At 43.6% G+C, this 20,462-nt stretch overlaps 1 protein-coding gene across 6 annotated transcripts in view; it reads right to left on the bottom strand.

The window, feature by feature from the left end:
* ENOX1 (ecto-NOX disulfide-thiol exchanger 1) overlaps positions 1–20,462 on the bottom strand; it is a 561,141-nt gene that overhangs the window by 63,126 nt on the left and 477,553 nt on the right. For all 6 annotated transcript variants that reach the window (XM_059377619.1, XM_059377624.1, XM_059377621.1 and 3 more), the window contains 2 exons: positions 7,869–7,976; positions 3,373–3,429 (listed from right to left, as the gene is read on the bottom strand). In XM_059377619.1, the coding sequence (XP_059233602.1) occupies positions 3,373–3,429; positions 7,869–7,976 (165 nt within the window). The remainder of the gene's footprint in view (positions 1–3,372; positions 3,430–7,868; positions 7,977–20,462) is intronic.

Raw genomic sequence — 20,462 nt, 5'->3', positions numbered from 1 at the left:
TGAAAAAATGAGAAGTTAAATGCCTAACACATAGGCCTGTGGTTCAATTATTGCATATCTGCATTATGCAGTCATTAAGAATCACGTCTTTGAGGAACATTTGGTGACAAGGAAAATACTTAAGATATAATGAGAAATCAAAAAGGTACAAAACTGAAAATAATATGATAATATTTATTTATGGGTTTTTCCCTCTGGTCATATATATGCACATGACTGGAGAGAAGGAAAATAAAACATTAACATGGTTACCTCTGAGTAATGAGATACTAAGTGATTTTTCTTCACCTCTCTATTTTTTTCTATAATTTTCCAGTTCTATACAAACTACTTCTTTTACAATAAAATGCATTGTTTTTAGAAAGCACTTGTCAACTCTCACAAGAATATCCAGCTAAGCCAGCACCAGTCCTGTATAATTGTTACTAATAAATAATATGCAAAATTTCAGCATATGTGAATAATGACAGTAAAAAAAAAAATCTATATGTCTTTGTCAGTAACCTCGGGGCCAGAGGCTTTAAACCTCATGAACTGCATTTTTTGCATCCTGCCAAAATTCTGCTTTCCACATTAAACACTTCATGGGCCTAAGTGAAGAGAGGGAACTGATGTCGAGTATGTAGTCTGACCCCTGTGTTTATGTATCTGGTTTTCCTGAGCATACTTATGGATAGGGAAGATGAAGTTCAAAAAGGTCAAATAACTTGCCCTGGTCACAAGTTTATTCAGGGGCCAAAATGGGACTTAAAGCCTCTCAGTCTGGTTTGAAAGCCCTGATTCCCTCTACCACCACAGAGCTGATGGAAATGTTAGATGGGACACAGACTTCATAGCAGACATTTAAAAATATCTTCATAAGATATTGCTCAGGGGCTTCTCATTGTGGCCAAAATAACTTATTTTTGTTTCTTTTCATTCACATCACCCCAGTGGAGGTGGTAGGGAAACTGCCCAAAGGAGACAACACTACAGACAAAAGGGAGGAAGACAAGTGAAGAGCCCACTTACTGGGAAACCCCTGAACGACCAGGCATTGATTATGACGACTACCCGGCCTTCTGGTCCGTGAGGCCATGACCACCAGTAGTGACCAGCCAAGTGTGGCTGGGCTCAGTCTTCCACAAATATCTCACCCACCCCTCAGCAGTCACGATGCTGCTCCTCCCTCCTACTTGGCCTGAACCTCATCTCCCAACAGTCATTTCTTCTGCTGATTACAAAGCCCATATCCTGGATTCCAGAAAGGAATTTTTCAAAGCTAAAAACTTCCCTTTAGGAAGAACAAAAGACCTCAAAGATGATCTTCCACTTTTTTCATTTAATAATGAACGGCTTTTGACATTTCTCAAAATGAGAGCCTAGGGACTAGATATTATGGTAGGCTTATCTTCACAAGTATCGTCAATTTAATTAAACCAACAGATGAGCCCATAATCGTAACTACATCCTGCTCAGAACCTCAGAGTTACAAAGTAATTCCATGTCTGTTCTCTCATTCGCTTCTCGCCATAAGCCTTATGGAAAGAAAGGCAGGTAACACCATCCCCATTTATAGACCAGGAAACTGAGGCATACTGCAGTTTTGGCTGGCTTGCTGGATTTGATGGTAGCTTCCTTGGAAGGCACAGAGGGACTGACTGAGGGGAGAGCACATGAAGGTTCTGGTTGAGAACTTGGCAATGTGTTGCTGGAGGACAGAACCCTGGAAAAAAGCTCTAGGGTAAGGACAGGGTTTATGAAATATTTGAGTGGGAAGAGAAACTACTTTGGTAGAAATACTGCCTGTAGAGCGTGTCTTCCTCTCCTTTTCTACTTTCTCAGGCCTCTCCACTCTTCAGAGCCAACCCAAATCCCACAGATCTGGGAAGCCATTTTTTTTTTTAATGTATTTATTTGGCAGAGAGACAGAGAGAGCCCAAGCAGGGGGAGGGGCAGAAGGAGACAGAGAAGCAGGCACCCTACTGAGCAGGGAGCCTGATGCCAGGCTTGATCCCAGGACCCTGAGATCATCTGAAGGCAGATGCTTGACTGATTGAGCCACCCAGAATGGAAAGCCATTCTTAATTATCCACCACAAGGAAACCATAATAATACCACCTTAAGGTTCCCACGTGCCTTAGCTCCTTGCAACATCATGACACATTTGTGAGGGTAGCTTTGCCATCTGTTTTACAAACAGAAAAACGAAGCTCAGGAGGGTTCGCCTGCCCCAACTGACACGGTTAATAAGACGCAAAGTCCAGATTTCACACTACATCACGTAACAGCTGCCTCACATTCCTGTACACTTATCACATCTTGTATATCGCTCAAGTGTCCCCTCGTTCCTCCACTGTGTTCTAAGTTCTCAGAGAACGGACGGCAAGCCTTACGTTTCCTTGTAACCGTCCCCACTACCAGCACTTAGCAGAGCTCCATGTACACAGTAGGTTCTCAATAAACGTCAGACGTTAACTATCTGTTTGGTAGGAACAACAGCTATTAAGAGGGATTTTTTGGTGTTTTGGATGTCCGGCTTTCCACAGTATATAATTAAAACAAGAGTGAACATGAAATGTATAATTTCTCCTAGCTCTAGCTTAATCAGGCATTCATTACCATGTCTGATTCTGTGTTAGATGAAAAGAACTGCTTAGTAAGCATTTTCTGTGATGAGGATAATCAAATACATCAGATATCAGATTTTTAAAAAGACAAAAGCAAAACCATCCAACCCAGGGAGAGACAATGATCTACACGGAATAATGTTCCATCTGAGACTGAGGCCCTTCCAAGGCAAAGAGAGTACTTGACTAAGGTTGGCAACGGGATACGCAAGCAAAACAGAGAGGAAATCAGGGTGCTCACTGGGATCTTGTATCAAGAAGATGGACGGACCATGCTACCGTTCTGGGTCAGAAACAGAGAGAGGCAATGCTTTCAAAGGCTTTTCTGAGAGAAGGAGTTTGCTCTCAATCCTCTCCAGCATAACAATCATTTCATTTCCATCTTCAGTGACAAGCAAACTTAATAGAATATATATGCAATATACAACCTATTACCCTGTTTGGTCTCATTCCATCTGCCCTCCCAACCCATCATTAGTGTATAGCTTTGAAAATATAAAGGGCTCAGAGAAATTCACTGAGATGAGAATTTTTACAATAGAGATTGGCTCATGTACCTTGAAATGGACGTTTGCTAATCTCAGCTAACAACAGCAGTACCTGTCTTCCACACTTTATTGCCAAACCATTCACAGTAATCTTAATAAGCCACTGAGAGGCAGGGATTCTGACTTCCTTGGTGTTATAAATAAAATGCCGTATACCTGTGGGCATTCAATCAACATCAAGCAATAAGAGCAACTATCAGGTGAGTGGTACCTACATTTGTGTCCTCATGGCTGTGGCCATTGGTCTCAACCAATTCCTTGGTACCTTTTAACTGCAAAAGAAAAAAAGCCCAAATGAATAAGCAAGCTTGGCTCTTAAGTATATATCATCCTGTTAATTCTGATTTATCTTGAGGTTGCACTTTATAAAACTTCTGAGAAAAAACACAGATGGAGCACCTAATTCTAATGAGTCTTATTGAAACCAGTCGGAGACCAATATTTTATAAAAGTTGATGGCTGGCAAAAAATAAATGGGTCTTGGTCATTATTTTTTAAATAATAAGATTAGAAAGCAGTTCCATAGGCATAAAATGTATAAAATTGGTTCTTAAGAATAATAAATGATTTCATTTCCTAGTTGTATTGCTATTAATTTCAACCCTGCAGCGTTTGCAAGTTGCCACCAGCTAAATGATGTTACACTAACGATTACTCGTGAATGATGTATTTTCGGTTGTTCTAACGTGCCGCAGTGCTACTCTATGTGTCCTCCTTGAGAACATATTTGAATGACTGGCATTGTTTCTGGAGGCCTAAAAAAAAAGATGATTTTCTTCTTTTTGTAAAGGAAGGATAGGGAAGACATTTCCTCAGTCACTGAGGCATCAGAAGAAAAGCTCTTTCTCAAATGAGATTGTTAACAGTGAACATTTGAAAACACTACTCTCTTTACTCTCTCAGAAGGCTTAGGAGTGATCCGTTATCAGGAGATTTCTGGAAACCTTTAATTGGCATTTTATCCTCGCCCAGCTCAAAGCAGACATTTGGAAGCAGAGAGCAAGGGCAAAGGGTGAGCAGACCTCGCAGCTGCTGGCCAGTATTTCTTCCTGGCTTATTAGTGCTTAGGAAGCAGCAGCTTCGTCATCATCTTTTTTTTTATGCCAAAAATAAAGTATTCATGGCAGGAAATAAATGCTTAAAGTTGGAAAGAAAAGAAGAAAATAAATGCATGTATATTGACAGTGCATCTGATCCAGAATATTGGTTCTTTCTGGTTATCTGTACATATTAAAATAAAAGCGTCTTTTTTTTTTTTTAAGACAATGTCCAATTCTCAGCAAGAAAGCCACGTGCTCTCCGTGCCAAGAGAGGGGCTTTGCCAGAGGAGGGGTAACATGAAAAAGCTGAGGCCGGGGCAGCGGACTCTGGACTAGAGGCTCTTTGACTCATTTACATATCACTCCCACTTGGGAAACAAGAATTGCGTCCACTGGTCTTCAGGGCTCCCTCACTGATGTTTCCCCACACGACTACAACATGTTACAGACATGAAAAGCAGACGGGCACCTGGGCGGCTCAGTGGCTTAAGCCTCTGCTTTCAGCTCAGGTCATGATCTCGGGGTCCTGGGATCGAGACCTGCATCAGGCTCTCTGCTCAGCGGAGAGCCTGCTTCCCTCTCTCTCTCTGCCTGCCTCTTTGCCTGCTTGTGATCTCGCTCTGTCAAATAAATAAATAAAATCTTAAAAAGAAAAAAAAGAAAAGCAGACGAGCCCCACAGTGATAGCGAGACCAGCCAATAACACAAGGCACGGAAGGACTTAAGACCCTCTCTGTGTTCCTGGAGAAAGGTTTCTGTCTTGCAGGTGTTTCCCCCTTCCCTTCTCCTCACCAACCCTTTCTGCTCACTTTAGGTCCTGAGGCTCTGCTTCCGTGACACAGAGCCGGCTTAGCAAGGGAAGACTTTGATACTTTGCTGCAGAAGTAAAGGACCATGTCATGGAAGCCGGTTCCACCCTTTACAAGTTTACTGGCACAGACAGGCCCACTGCTCTCCTCCCTTGTAAAGATTCCATCCTGATGCTCTACGTCCTCCTGTCTTTGGACACTCGCTATTGGCTCTCCTCGTACTCCCTGTCCACCGGCCCTGCTCCCTGCCCTGCTCTCCTCTGCCAGAGCCGCCACAGGCCACCGCTCCCTCCTGCACCTGTAGGCTGGTCGCCACTTTGCCCTCACTGGCCTCTGCCCATCCTTCTTTCCTCTAGCCGCTCCCCCTCCTGCAGACGGAGTGGAGGCGTGTCCTGGCTGGTGATACCCGGGCTTGGGAAGGGGCTCCGGATGTCAAATGCTGCGTTTGGAAAGGAGGTGAAGGGCAGGAGCTGGTGGGGCCTACAGGGACCGAGAGAAGCCTCATCCTAACAAATAAGGAAGGCTGGGAGCTTCCTTAGGAAAACCTGGGGAATAATCCTGCCTCCCCTGATGGGGATGGGGCAGGGGCTCATGACGGTAGGGGTCTCCCCTCATGAGCTACTTTCTTTTTAGGATTCCCATCAAATGGCCTCACTTTGAATAGTAAAGTACTGGGTCTTCAGAATAAGGTGGGTCTCTTCGTGTGTGTGTGTGTGCACAGGAAAACAAGACTCTAGGCCCACACAGACATACTCTCCAGGAGTACCTACCATGAAGGCACTGAACAAGGGTTTACACATGTACTTACTCCACCTACATCCAAAGAAAGCCTAACGGGCAATGCTCATGGAGGTACAGAGGTGCGTTTTCAAGTGTGTGTGTGTGTGTGTGTGTGTGGGTGGTTGGCCGCAAGGAGATGGAGGGAATGTGTCTTCTGTGCTCCCACTTGCAAAGATGATGGGGGCACCCCGCCTAGGGGTGCTCGGAAGAACAGTCTGAGGATGGCAGGAGCACCCAGATGTATTTGCTGTGGTGCCTTCTCAGATGGACGTGCTTTTGATGTCTTTGCTTGAAAAGAGCTATCCCCTTTAGATGAGCACAGCAGATCTAAAGATGATTCCTTCCCAGTCATATTTTCTGGCTCTTTAATGAGTTTAGTTGTTCTGGAGCTTCTTCATGTTCCCCATATTTTTTAAGGGATGGGGATGAAGTGTGATGTTTCACAGCTGCCTGTGTATGAGCTTTCTGCTCTCTAAAAATGAAGGCCATACCAAGAAGATACCAGTGCTTTCTGCAACCCTCAGAATCTCTTTTTGTGACCGGGGCTCAGACTTCAAATCAAAATACAGGCATAGCTCAGAGGCATCGCAGTAAAGCAAGTCAACTGAAATTCTGGGTTTTCCAGTGAATATAAAAGTTAAATTTTCACTGTCCTGTGGTCTACTAAGTGTGCAATAGCATCATGTCTAAAAAGACAATGTACAGAAAAGATGGGAGTCCTCTGGAGAAAGGAGAAACCCATCCCTCCCATCCCAGCAAAGGGAGGAGGCGGAGAAGGGGGAAGTAGCGGTGTGGGGAGTGGGAGCGGGGAGGAAGAGCACAGAACAGCAAAGCTCAGAGCTCTGTCTGATCAGGAGCAAATGTGGACCCAATCAATGCTGCTCTACTCTTCTGGAAGTCTTTCAGTCATGCAGAGGAGGAAAGCCCAGTGAGTTGGGGGCTCCTAGCTAGCAGGTCATGGAGAATTCAGTTTCCAGCCAATCGAACTTCACCCCAAATCATACACCTTCAGCCTCAGTTGACGTTACTCAATCTGTGGTAATCACATGATCAGCAGTTTCACAAAGCACATTCCTCTGAAGCTTGTGAAGCTTCCCACATCTTCACTTCTCACTCACAAGTCACTTAATACTTTCAGGAGAAAGGGAACGGAAACTGTATTTTCCGGCTCCCAAGCCACAAAAATCTAAAAACCACTTGTAAAGTGACTGAGTCACAGCTGGCTATATTCTCCCAATGTCATATTTTTAGAAATATCACTTTTGAAGTTATTTCTATGGTACAAAGAACCTTCGCATAAGCCACTGTGGGTGAAAAAAATGTTAAACAAGCTAAATTTGATTACCCCAAAGGGTTGGGGTTACTCTGTGTGATTTTTTTTCTTTTCTGCCTCCCAATTACCATTCATTCCATCCTTGGCAATGTGGGAAGGCCAGAAATAGGAAAGCATTTCAAGAGCTCTCCCGCGCAGATAGGGAGCTCAGATTTCACTGGGATTTCACTCGGATTTCACCCTGCTGCCCAGCAATCTATCTTACCCTGCTGTAAGACAATACTTCCAAATCCACTTATCAATGTCAGGCCACACTTCAGTATCAACGAAAGCCGGGATGAAATGGTCAGATTTACAAACTTCATAGAAAAGGTTTGTTGCTCACTGTGGTTAGATAAGTGCCCTGATGGGCGGGGATGCTTTTTTCTTTTTTTAACATCCCGATGAATCAGTCCTTCCCATTCATATGTCTGCCCGAGTGCCACAGGTAATCTGAACGCACGTTCCTCGCTGTAACACTTACGGGGAAACTAGCAGTCCGCTTTGACATTTATCTGCATCTCTGAGACTTTAAAACTTTATCAAAAAGCATTTGTCTTTTGGAGAAAATTTTCACAGGTCGCTGGCAGGCTCGGGTGGTCCCCATCGGGGCAGGAGTGAGAACAGATTGTGAATTCTGCACAGCAGTGCTGCCGGGAGGTGTGATGGGTAAAGACGGACTGTACCACAGACCAGCATCAGAAATGTCTGGGTGCGGGTGGGGCAGGAGGGACGCACATGTCCGAATCGGAGCTGCTGCCTTCACTTACCTGCTCCTGGAGGACTTTGAGTAACGCCTGCGTGTGGGACTGCTCCTCCTTTGCTTGTTCCAGTTCTGACTTCTTGTTGTTTAACTCCTCCTGGATGGTCAGCAATTGCTGCCAAAGTAAGAACATTTAAGATCAGTAGGACGGATGGCCCGGTGACTGCGAGATACTAACAACCTTTCAAACGCATGAGATTTTTGCATGTTAATAGTTTAATCCAAACTTCAGTTAACTTTTGTGCACACCCATTCACTTAGTATAACAATATTGCAGATTCTTCTTTTTTTTTTTAAATATTTTATTTATTTACTTGAGAGAAAGAGCACAGAGGGAGAGGGAGAACAATGAGCAAGGAGCCTTATGTGGGACTTGACCCCAGGACCCTGGGATCATGACCTGACCCAAAAGCAGACACTTAATGGACAAAGACACCCAGATGCCCCAATATTGCAGGTTTTGATGCGTAATTAGGCTGTTGGGATCCTGCTACACGATAAAACAAGTCTGGTTTCAGTATTTATGAAGGCACCCCCGTAGTCCTTGAAACAAATGTGTATTTGTAAAAATATGCAAAACAGTGTTAATAGACAATAGCTCTTGATAGATGAAAAAGTTAAATAATTTTTAAAAAGACCCAAAACTGGATAGGATTCGTCGGTTTGCCCAAGGTCACTTCATCTGACATCAGACGGGAGGGCTGGCCTTCCAGCAGCAGCTCTGTAGAGCTATTTCCCGAGTGGCTGGGACCACAAGAGATCCTTTTACTTTCTCTGTTATGACGGTGATGTTTTATTAGATCAGCAGGACTGAAGTCCAAACGGCAATCAATGTATCAGCCGAGAAAACTGCTGATCTAAGCTGTCAAAACACTAAGCTATGGCCTGCACTGCTATTTTTAAGCAGGGCCACTGAAGGGATTTCTGTAAGCCTTGCCTTGAGCTTCCCTGGCCCCATCCACTGTAACTCATGTTGAGGCTTAGCCCGTCTGCCGGGAGCACCCAGCGTGAGTTCTCGGCGGCGGGGTTATAGGTTAATATACACGCGGCCTGGGAAACGCATTCGAGAGCGTTGCAAAGGGCCGCAGAAAAGGCTGTATCGACTCAGAAGATTTTTTTTTTTTAATAAATAAACCACATTCACTTTACTAGCATGTGTTGGTGATGCTCAAACATGACCGATCCGCGGTTCTTCGGCATTTACTCAGAAGCTTCTTAACAACAAAGGGCCAGTTGGAAAAGACAGAAGAGCCTTTCTCCCGCTTGCTCAGGTAACAAGTGCTACGCCAACGACAGAAAGTGTTGGCACATCCCTGCCACGAAGGCAGGGGTCCCCAGCAAGGAGGCTGCTGCTGGGTGGGCAGCGGGGGCGGCTGTCGCACAGTGCCCGGCCAGCTCTGAACACCCAGGCCTGAGGAAACACCCGTGCTGGATTGCTGAGGCTTAAACCCACCAACTGGAAGGATTAAACTAAATCTTTAAAACCTAGTTTTGGGGTATGCTGGGGAGCAGACAGCACTCAGCAGAACACGCTGCGCTTTCTCCTGGGCTTGCTTCTTCTGTCCCTGCTTTGGCACTGGATATTTAGGAACCTACTTTCATTTCCTGCCCCTGCCCCACATAAACAGTGATTTCTTTGCCGTTTTCTAAAAACTCAACGCCTCCCATTTCACCACCTACACACGTGAGACGCACAGGTCAGGTGACGCACATGGTCTGCACAGGCGCCCTCAGTGCTCTAATTGATTTAACTATGCATCAATTGATTAAAGTACAGAAACCAGAGAGCCCATATTGTACTTTGGCATCCCGATAAGTACCTAAAATGACTGCTTCCAGAGAGTGGGGGAGTGACTGCTCCTTCACTGTCATTCACGACTGACCCCCAGAACTGCTCCCTGGGCTGGGGCGGGAGAGGGGGTGAGGGGGGTGCTGGTGCTTGGACATTGACAATGCCCAGGGAATTTTTACATATAAGACAAGTTTCAAACCCAATCCTTAAGCCCCCTTTAAACAGGAGTCAAAGGAAGAACAGGAAATCATCTTCCAAGGTAGGTAGCTATTGTCTGTTCACTGCAGTAGCTGGGACCGCAGGATCTGGGACAGCTAGTGTCCAGCGGAAGAAGGCTGGCTGGGTCAGGAACAGGCATCTGTATGGCGGGGCTCCACGCAGCCAGGGAAAACCACGAACGTGTCTGCGCACGGAGGAAGCCCAGAGTACACGGTACCCCCACGGATATGTCAGGTTATAGGAGGGGCTCACTGAATTTGCAGTATACTCATAGGAAAGGTTCTGGATACCTTCCCTGGGTGTGTGGGTTTAAGGATCGTTAGGTCAGTTTTACTGGTAATTTTCTGGGATGTCTGTACGGCGCATATATTGCTTAACTAGTGTTGTTATTATCAGCACTGAACAAATAAAAGGGGAAGTGAGATTTGTATTGGAATCTGCCATTTCATCCACACATTTACAACACCACTTTATTCTACAGAAACACACACACACACACACACCACAAACACACACACACACACACTCCTCCCCTGGACCTCATTTCTCATTCCATTCTTCCTGGGAATCACACTTTCTATTATTTTTAATTGTATTTATTTTACTTTTTATTTTTATTTTTTTTTCTTAATTTAAGTATAGTTGCCACACAATGCTATAATAATTTCAAGTGATGTGACAATTGTCTGCCTTGCTCCGTGCTCACCACAGTTAAGTGTGGTCACCATCTGTCACAATGCGATGTTGTTAACGATATTACGGACTATAGTCCCTGTGCTGTATTTTTCATCTCTGTGGAATCACTTTTAAAAATAAAATCTTTTCTCTGTTATCCTCACTTCCTTCTCCTATGTGGGCAACTACTTTCACTGGTTTGTATCTTTTCTGAGTATTTTTTTCTAAAATATATGTTGATTTCTGAGGATGTGTTTTTATGTGATTTTGTCATATTTTTTATTACTTATGCTTTTACTAAGCATTATTTTTTAAAGACCCATCCATATGATACACACATCCATATGTATCTAACCTGTTGCTTCTGAGGGCTGCGTAATATCCTATGGAGTCCATCCACCCAGTTATACCTGATCCACTCTCCCAGAGAAAGCTACTCAGATTACCTCTAGTTCTCACCCTATACCAGGTTTCAGTGGAACATGCTGGCGCACATCACCTTATGGGCCCGCAGGAGGATTCCCAAGCATGCCTATCCAGTGGCGGAACCCTCATCATAGGGTATGCCTAAGGGGTCGAGTTGCCCAAGATACTCTACCAAATGATACCAGTCCGCCCACCCACCAGCAGTGTTCAGGAGTCTCTGTGCCCCACAGCCACACTAACTCTTAGCGTTGCCCACCCAGCTTTCTAATACTTGTCAGAGTTCTCATATTTGTGTAATAATATAGAGATTCTTCATGAAACATTTTTTGTACTTCTCTAAGGCCTTATTTTAAAATTTTTTTTAAATTTTTAAAATATTTTGTTTATTTATTTGTCAGAGAGAGAGCGAGCACACACAAGCAGGGGGGACAGTAGGCAGAGGAAGAAGCACACTCCCTGACAAGCAGGGAGCCGCATGTAGGACTCAATTCCAGGACCCTAGAATCATAACCTGAGTCGAAAGCAGATGCTTAACTGACTGAGCTACCCAGGTATTCCCTCCTTGTGATTTTAAATATGGCATCATATATTGCTAGCTGCTGAGGTTTATTCAAACTTCTTAGAAGACTATTCAAGGGAAATGGTTCTTAAGTATGGGAATCATTTTTTTTTTTTAAAGACTTTATTTTAGAGAGAGAGAGAGAGTGCAAGCAGGGGGAGGGGCAGAGGGAGAGGGAGGGAGAGAATCTTAGGCAGTCTCCCCGCTGAGCACAGATTCCCCTATGGGGTTTGACCACATGACCTGAGTGGAAACCAAGAACTGGATGTTTAACCTACTGAGCTACCCAGGCGCTGTAAATATCAGGAACTTTTCAAAACCATACTGATTTTTGGGGCCTCAAGAAGACTGATTAACTCAGAATATCTAGGCAATGATAGTTTAAAAGAAAACAGCAATAACAACCTTAATAGACAATTCTAATGTGCAACTGGGATAAAAACCACTGTTTCCTTGAATGCTCTTTTAAGCCTCCTTTTACTACAGCGTGACATCCATCCAGAGTGCTCTCCTCACACTGTCCTGTCACCAATGCTTTTCTCCCAGCCAGCCAGCATGCCAGGTTCTCTTCTTCTTGCTCTATGCCTTCTCTAGGGCATCTGTTCACATCCTTGACTTCAACTGCACATTTCACATGCTCACACTTTACAAGCATGACTTTGCAGCCTCTGTTTCATTCCTACTATCCACTAGACCCTTACCTTACAGTGTTTCAAATTCTGCATATGATCACAGTCTGTACCCAAGTCTGCTCCCCTGGAATCCAGAGTTAAAAGCTTGAAGTCCCTCCTTTCGTAACCTCCCTGGCCACTCCTCTGCCTTTCTCCAATTTTCACTGTCATAGTTAAGAAAACCCTTTCCCCTACTCTGGATTGGTTTGTTCCCTCATCATTCATTCTGGGCTCCTGAGAGAACTGACCATTTAAAAATTCAAGTGCTCCAATACTTAAAAAATATTACTGGTTCAGCATTTTTTGCAGAATTAGAACAATACTAAAATTTGTATGGAACCACAAAAAACCCCTAAGAGCCACAGCTATCTTGAGAAAGAATAACAAAACTGGAGGTATCACAATTCCGGATTTCAAGACCTACTACAAAGCCATAGTAATCAAAACAGTATGGTACCAGGACAAAAATAGACAGATCAATGGAAAAGAACAGAGAGCCCAGAAATAACCCCACACATATAAGGTCAATCTATAGCAAAGGAGGCAAGAATACACACTGGGGAAAAGACAGTGTCTTCTGTAAATGGTGCCGGGAAAACTGGACAGCTACATTCAAAAGAATGAAACTGCATGACTTTCGTAGACCATATACAAAAATAAACTAAAAATGAAGTAAAGACCTAAATGGGAGACCTGAAATCATAAAACTCCTAGAAGAAAAGGTAGCCAGGAATCTCTCTGACATCGGCCATAGCAACATTTTCTTAGATATGTTTCCTCAGTTGAGAGAAACAAAAGCAAATATAAACTACTGGAACTGTACTAAGGTAGAAAGCTTCTGCATACTGAGGGAAACCATCAACAGAACAAAAAGGCAACCTACTGGATGGGAGAAGATATTTGTGAGTGATATACCTGATAAGGGATTTGTATCCAAAATATATGAAGAACTCAAACAATCCAACATCAAAAACTGTGGTCTGCCTAAAACTAATAGAACAGTGTGTGTCAACTATACTTCAATAAAAATAATTTTAAAATACTTTTGTTTCCCCACCCTATACTGGATAAAAACCAAACCACTGATCTCATCTTTCCCTGGATGTGCCAGGTCCTTTCCTGACTCTGTGACAAGGTCACTACCCAGAATTCTGCCGGGAAGATTCCTATTCATTCTTCTATTTATTATTTTTAAAGACTGTATTTGTTTATTTGACAGAGAAAGACACAGCGAGAGAGGGAACACATACAGGGGACTGAGACAGGGAGAAGCAGGCTCCCCGCTGAGGAGGGAGCCCGATGTGGGGCTCGATGCCAGGACCCTGGGATCATAACCCAAGCCGAAGGCAGATGCTTAACAACTCAGCCACCCAGACCCCCCTCATCCTTCCATTTAAAGAATGTTTTCAGATGAGCACCACCCACATTATGACTTTACACAACAGAAAACAGCCTCATCCAATAGAGAGCCATGACTCCTCAGTAGGGCCCACGGTTAGGCAGTGAAGTGGGAGCTCGATTTAAACCCACTCACCCATTTGGCCTGCTGCCTTTGTCCATGGCAGCACCTGCACAACGATATGTGGCATCCTTGGGTTCTTCTGCAATAAAGACCTTCCAATCATCCAAAGCTAACTGTCCTAATTTCTATGCTCCCAAAGCACTTCATATGCAATACTACCTTTCATAGCAACTTCCCCAATTAGACTATACCCATCTGAGCCTTCAGCTCAGGTCACGATCCCAGCATCCTGGGATCAAGTCCCCACATCAGGTTCCCCGCACAGCAAGAAGCCTGCTTCTCCCTCTCCCTCTACTGCTTCCCCTACTTGTGCTCTCTCTCTCTCTCTCTCAAATAATAAAATCTTGAAAAACAAAACAAAACCATTAGGGCATCCCTAACACATAGTAGGGCTGAATGAAGAATGAGTAAAGAAAGGAATGAATGCTTGCTCTGGTTTCCCCACTTACGGGATTAAGCCGTGATCTAGTAGAAAAACAAAACAAAAAAACTGCACACATAGACAAAACCAAAACAACTACAATACCAGAAACTACCTGAGGGAAGTTTCCTATTGTCCTAGACATCAGGACACACAGGGACACACAGGGAGACAAAGGGAGAATATGGAGCTTTCAGAAAAGAATAGGAGTTTCAAGGAAGACATTTTTATTCCTGATTCTGGTAGTTCCAGATCTCCTCCTTAATCTAATGGGGACTATTTCTTAAAAGGCTTAGGCAATCCACTCATGGAATGTGTAATTCTGTAATTTCTTCCCTGTGTTCCATCAAAGAGAAAAAAAAAAAAAAAAGAAGAACCAAACCACCACTAGAGGAAAAACAAGATCAACAGCCCCTAGACTATTTTACACTTTCTTCTAGATTAATGTTTTCCTTTGTTTACAAAGCATGAACTCGCAAATCTAATATTTATGTATGCAAAACAGTGGTGGTGCGTCAAAACTGCTATTCTTCATTTGACTAGGCCTCCCGTAAAAACCATGAGCTAGTCCACACCTAGGTAATTTAAGTCAGCCTCTCTGGTTCTTCTTCACTTGATATGTAGGAGACTGTATCATCTTCTTTCTAGTTTGGATGTTGAAGTACTAAAATGCCTCAATTACAGAAGTTCATAGGCAGCTAGAACTTAATCAGAAGAGTCTCTCAGTTGGATTGGCTGACTGCAGCATAATTTTAATTTAACACCGGAGAGTATGACATTAAACAGATGCACTATTACATTTTTTGGTGGTTACAATCGAGTGTGTTCCAATTAGACAATTATCCATATGCAATCAAGAGTGAACACTCTGGCAGCCAATAACAGGTAAATAAATGCCGTACCTGACACATCTTGGTATTTCCAGGCCACTGATTTAATAGGATCATTTGTAATGCTCTTTGGGGATGTAGACTTCCGTGTGTAATGGGTCTTTCCCTCTGACAAATTCAAAGAGCATTACAAATGTTATTTGGAGCCCCAGAATAAGTGAGGTCACATTTCCATTTCTACAGATGGGAGAATCATGGCCACACAAAGGTTAAGTCATGTAGGCAAGGCCACCCTGTCTGAGAGAGACCTACTGCTTGCACATCTCAATTTTCCTGCTTCAAACCGTGGCTCCCACCCTGACAACCACACTGCACTGCCAGCTGAAAATGGAAATCAGGACATGCCAAACTTGAAATCCTCCTAGCAACAACTTCTACCCAGGTATTCAGCATTTCCACTTAAAAGCGAGGCTGCTGGAGGCATGCTTTTGTGTATACTTTTGTGAAACCCTGTGGTGCATTTAATTTCACTTTAAAAACTGCAACCCCAGGGCGCCTGGGTAGCTCAGTTGGTTAAGCGCCTGCCTTTGGTTCAGGTCATGGTCCCAGGATCCTGGGATCGAGCCCCTGCATCTGGCCCCCCGCACAGTGAGAAGCCTGCTTCTCCCTCTCCCTCTGCTGCTTCCCCTGCTTGTGTTTTCTCTCTCCTTCCCTCTCCCAAATAAATAAATAAAATCTTAAAAAATATATGAAACAACAACAACAAAAAAACCCCGCAACCCCTGTCCTTGTCTTTTTTCCTTCAATTTTATAATTTTGCTATCAAGGTGAAGTTTTGATATAGCTAGCAGTTTATGGAAGGTTAGATTCCCTAAAAGCCACAGACAACAGAGCAGGTACTCTCTACATGAAGTGTCCCAGCAACATCCCAGTAGACAACTGTGGTAACAGGAGTCTCTGGCAGGACTGGTGGGCAGCTGGGAGATGGAGGTGAGGGTCCACATAAAATTGAGAGGACCCACAAATAGCACACTGATTTGAGGACAGCACAAGATGCTCTAATAATGGCTATAGCCTGTAGAGGTTCCCTAGGAGATTTGGGGGGATCAGTTTAGATATTAGGAGAATATGGACGCAGGGGGTCCATTTTGAATCAGAATTCATTCTGTTTATTTGAAATGAGCCACTGAATATTCATGCATCAAAGCCTGGAAATATCAGAACCCACAGAGGGTCATCAATTTAAACCTAAAGGTGTTTTTGCTCTTTTGATTCAGTTTTAATGTTATTCCATCTCCATAACTTTGCGGTAAATTAGATGCCCTACTCAGTGGGATATGCCTTTGAGGCTGGGCAAATATCTGCTGAGGAAGTGAGGGCTGGGCCTTCCGAAGGCCCAGCTGTGGTGGATGTGTTGCTGGGTCAACCGACCCCAGCAGGTGTTTTAATACCAGGGCGAGCTACTCAGCCAGGCCTGCAAGCCTCCAGCATCACCCTGTCCGTGCACTTGGTCTCCAATTTGGTTTCTCCATTTTAGCCTGTGATCTGAACCCCACACTGGCCAGCTCTGCCAGACCCTTGTCACCTTGTCCTGCAGTAAGGAGACAAGATGCACCCATTTATCCTTTTTCCCTTGGTGAGATTCTGCTACCCAAACACAGTCCGAACCACTTAGGGATGTCAGCCATTAGTCCTGCTGATGAAGTCACCTGTGCCTGCTTTCCACCTATCACCATGAATCCTGAGCCAATCCCTGATTGTTAGGGGAAGTCTGAGATGTGGAAAATCAAGTGCATATGATTGGAACGAAAGAGCAAGGCTGTGCCAGAAGGCAAACACATCTCACCGAATTCCTGACAGAAGAGAGCGAGCTGACTCAGGGGAAGGACAGTCATTTACCACCTGGTAGCAACAACTTTCACTTTTCTCCTTGGGGGGGAAAAAAAAGATGGAATTGAACTAGCCTGAATTTTCTTGTCACACAAGGTGGTAAGACGACTCAAGATCTATTCTAGTTTAAAATGTCATCTGCTTCCACCTGGGGATGAAACCGCACTTCAATTTACGGTAAGGTGCGAGGGTAACCAAGCCTGTGGCCCGTTTTATCAATCGTGATGCCTCTCTGTCGGCCTCCAGCATGGTGACCCCTGAGGGAGAAACATCTCTAGGAGAGAGCTCCACCGTTCAGATGACTGATAACAGGAACACTGGATCAGAGAAATGAAATTGTGCTCTGAGCCTAATATCCTATTACACCAGGCTATACATATTTAATTCCTTGGGTCTTTCCTCATAAATCAATTCCTTCAGGCCCTTAATCTCGTCAATATCTTTTCTGATATTGAATTTTAAATGCCATTCTCATTGCTAGGCAGAAAGGCAATCTCGTCGCTCATGATGGGATCAGGCTTCATTTACAGCCAAGAGACCCTGGAGTGCCGCCCTATTCCCTGACCCTGCTGTTAAGATCCTAAGGTGGACCCAAGCCAAACAGTCCAAGCACAGGCCTGACTGGGGGCTTGCCCTCTCATAGGTCAAGACCATGAACTGGGGTCATGACTATCAGTCTTCTGGGAGCCTGAGTCGGTTCTCAAGACTGATGAGAAAGCGAGCATTTTCAAGGTCTTTGGGCTTGGGCCCTCAAAGGGGTGTCTGAGACCCTGAGACCCGGCCACCCACTCAGGACAGTGTGCGCTGACAAGGATTTTTTTCTCTGAGTGTATGAGTAAGGGTCTGACAGAAGGACACACACGGTGTGCCTACATCTAAGCAAGATCTCATGGGGCGCCGGTGAGATGAAGGGAGAGCACAGACTGTGGATTCTCTAGGGGAGAGGAGGTGCCTGACCCCAGAGAGCAGGGGTGTTTCCAGGTTCCCAAGGGCTGGCCCAGAACACTGCGGACTTTTCCCTTCTCGACAGCAGGGGAAATCCCAGACTTGTGAGTCTTGCAAAATTTCCAAAGGTAAGAAGGAGTGACAAATAGAAGACTTCAAGAGTGACTAAGAGGCTGGGAAGCACTGGGAGGCACTGAGATGCAGAACTGCAGGCCTAAGTCTGCGGTCAGCGGTGGGATATCAAGGCCTGAGAACTGTCTGACTCAGGGCAGGATATAAGCAGGTGCAACTGTCTGAAATTCAACAATAAAAAAATAACTGGAGTTCCATCTACTTATTATCACTGTGTACCAGTAATTCTACACAAAATCAGTGATAAAGTACTCCTGTCTGACAAAAATCCTTTGTTGGTCTAAAATTGCTGCTGTTCCGGTTAAGATTAAATATATATGTAATCTTCAAATTAACATTTTCATTACTTACACTTTAACAAACATACTCTGTGTAGAAACTAATTCAGAACATGTCCAGCTTCTGCTCCTACTCCCAACCTGCCCCGCCCTCCCCCCATCTCAGGCAGGGACTTGGCTACACACATTGGCTTCTGAGTCCCTGGAGCTTGCTTTAGACACAGTGTCTCCAATCCCATTAGCACTGCCTGTATTCCTACACTTGCACAGTAGATCTGAAATAAACAAAGACAGCACAACTATTGCAAAGACTAAGAACTAGAACCTGAGCTACTTCAAGTCATTCCACAGGACCTGAGAAAGAATCTTTAGGTTTAAGATTTAAACAACAGAACTTGGTGAGAACCATGAGTGGTATTATTTTTGGTTAAGTGTGAACTTTAGCTCATAGATTAAGTATTCTCACTGAATTAAGAGTATTTCAAAAATTGAAATGCATTCTTTTAAAACTGTTTGCTTTAAAACTAAAGGATGAATAAAGAAAATGTTACATCAGTGGTACAATTAATAGTTGCCTCAACCGTACCTTTTTCATTTGGTTTTCTTAAAATTCACTTATTTACTGGGGACAATTATTTATATCCTGTGTACCATAATTAGAGAATCAAAGTTCAAACTGTTTGTTGGATTAAAAAAAAAAAAAACTACCGAATAGATAGTTATGAATTTTTTTCCCTTCATTGTACCACTTTAGTTTTGGGTTTTTTTTTTTTTTTAACAGGCAAATTATATGTGAAAATCAATAGGAAAATGTTAATGTCTGCATTTCTTTCTTGGTGGTTATTATTCACTTTATTTCATGATTATTACTGAAAATAATTATGTCATTTAGAGGAGGATATATAAAAAAGGATTCTTTCCGAGTTCAAATTACACTAGGTGCCTCACTGACCAGCAGCCCAGTATCTGGACTGGAAAGAGAGATCATGACCTTGGCTTGCTGGGTGGAGGAGGGAAGGCCAGGTTTCTTCAGACATGGTTTTTAGAGACCATCTCTTTCACTTGACTATCCTTCTGGGAGGGACTTGCATTACAAATGGATACTTTCTGGCATTTTATAATCCAGTGGAGTTACTGGTCATAATACCCTCTATCCTGATAAGGCAACATTATTATAAAATATATATATATACATATATATATATATATGTATATATATATATATATATATAGAGAGAGAGAGAGAGAGAGAGAGAGAGAGAGAAGCATTGCATGTATAGGCAAAAATTAAACCACTGGTCAGCATTTCAAAGGCTAGCGTGACTGGCTCCCTCACTGTATAACCTGCAGACTGTTTTACTGCTCTCGTCTCTTTTTCTCCCACAATTGTCTCCTGAAGGATAATTTATCATTTGAAAAGTAAAACGTCAATTAATTTCTTGAATAGTGAATACAGGAAAAGCAAATACAAAAGTAGTTTGGAAGGCTCTAAAACCTATTTTTCTTTCTTTACATGATTTTTCTTTTCTTTCTTTTTTTTTTTAAAGACTTTTAAAATCTTGTTCATTTGAGAGAGAGAGAGAGAGCACACCATTGAGAGCAGGAGCAGGGGGAGAGGGAGGGGCAGAGGGAGAGGCAGAGGGAGAAGCAGACTCCCCACTGAGCAGGGAGCCCCACATGAGGCCTGATTCCAGGACCCCAGGATCATGACCTAAGCTGAAGGCAGACTTTAACCAACCAAACCACCCAGGCGCCCCAATTTTTCTTTTTTAATAGTGTGATTTGCAGGGTCATTTCGGCTTTCTGGTTTTCACTTTCTTCCAATGTTAAATAAAGATAACAATACTCACCAGTAGGATACTATGAGACTAAAGAACATCCATTAAGTACATGAGGCTCCTTGAATGGCGAGGAGTACCAAGTTAAATCAAAGTGCTACTATTATCTTCTTTGTAAGAACCTCCGGAGAGACTAAGACCCAGCAAGGTCAAGTGACTTTTAACTTACCGAGTGGGCAGTCCTGGGGATTAGTATTCAGAGAGAAAGGGCTGTGATTCAGCCCCACCCAGCCATGCTGGTTGCCCTCCTTCAGCCAATTTTCAAAACGCAGGGCAGCCAACTTGAATTAACACTATTCATGCAATTCACAAGGGAAGGCATCAAATGCTTTGCTGAAGTAGGAGTATATGTCAGTGATAATTCTCTCCATTGCCTTTGCTGGCAATTCTACTGCAAGTGATA

Source organism: Mustela nigripes, chromosome 15 (assembly GCF_022355385.1).
Source record: "Mustela nigripes isolate SB6536 chromosome 15, MUSNIG.SB6536, whole genome shotgun sequence".
Taxonomy (NCBI): domain Eukaryota; kingdom Metazoa; phylum Chordata; class Mammalia; order Carnivora; family Mustelidae; genus Mustela; species Mustela nigripes.
The sequence above is the reverse complement of the archived record's forward strand: the minus strand, read 5'-3'. Positions and strand labels throughout refer to the sequence as shown.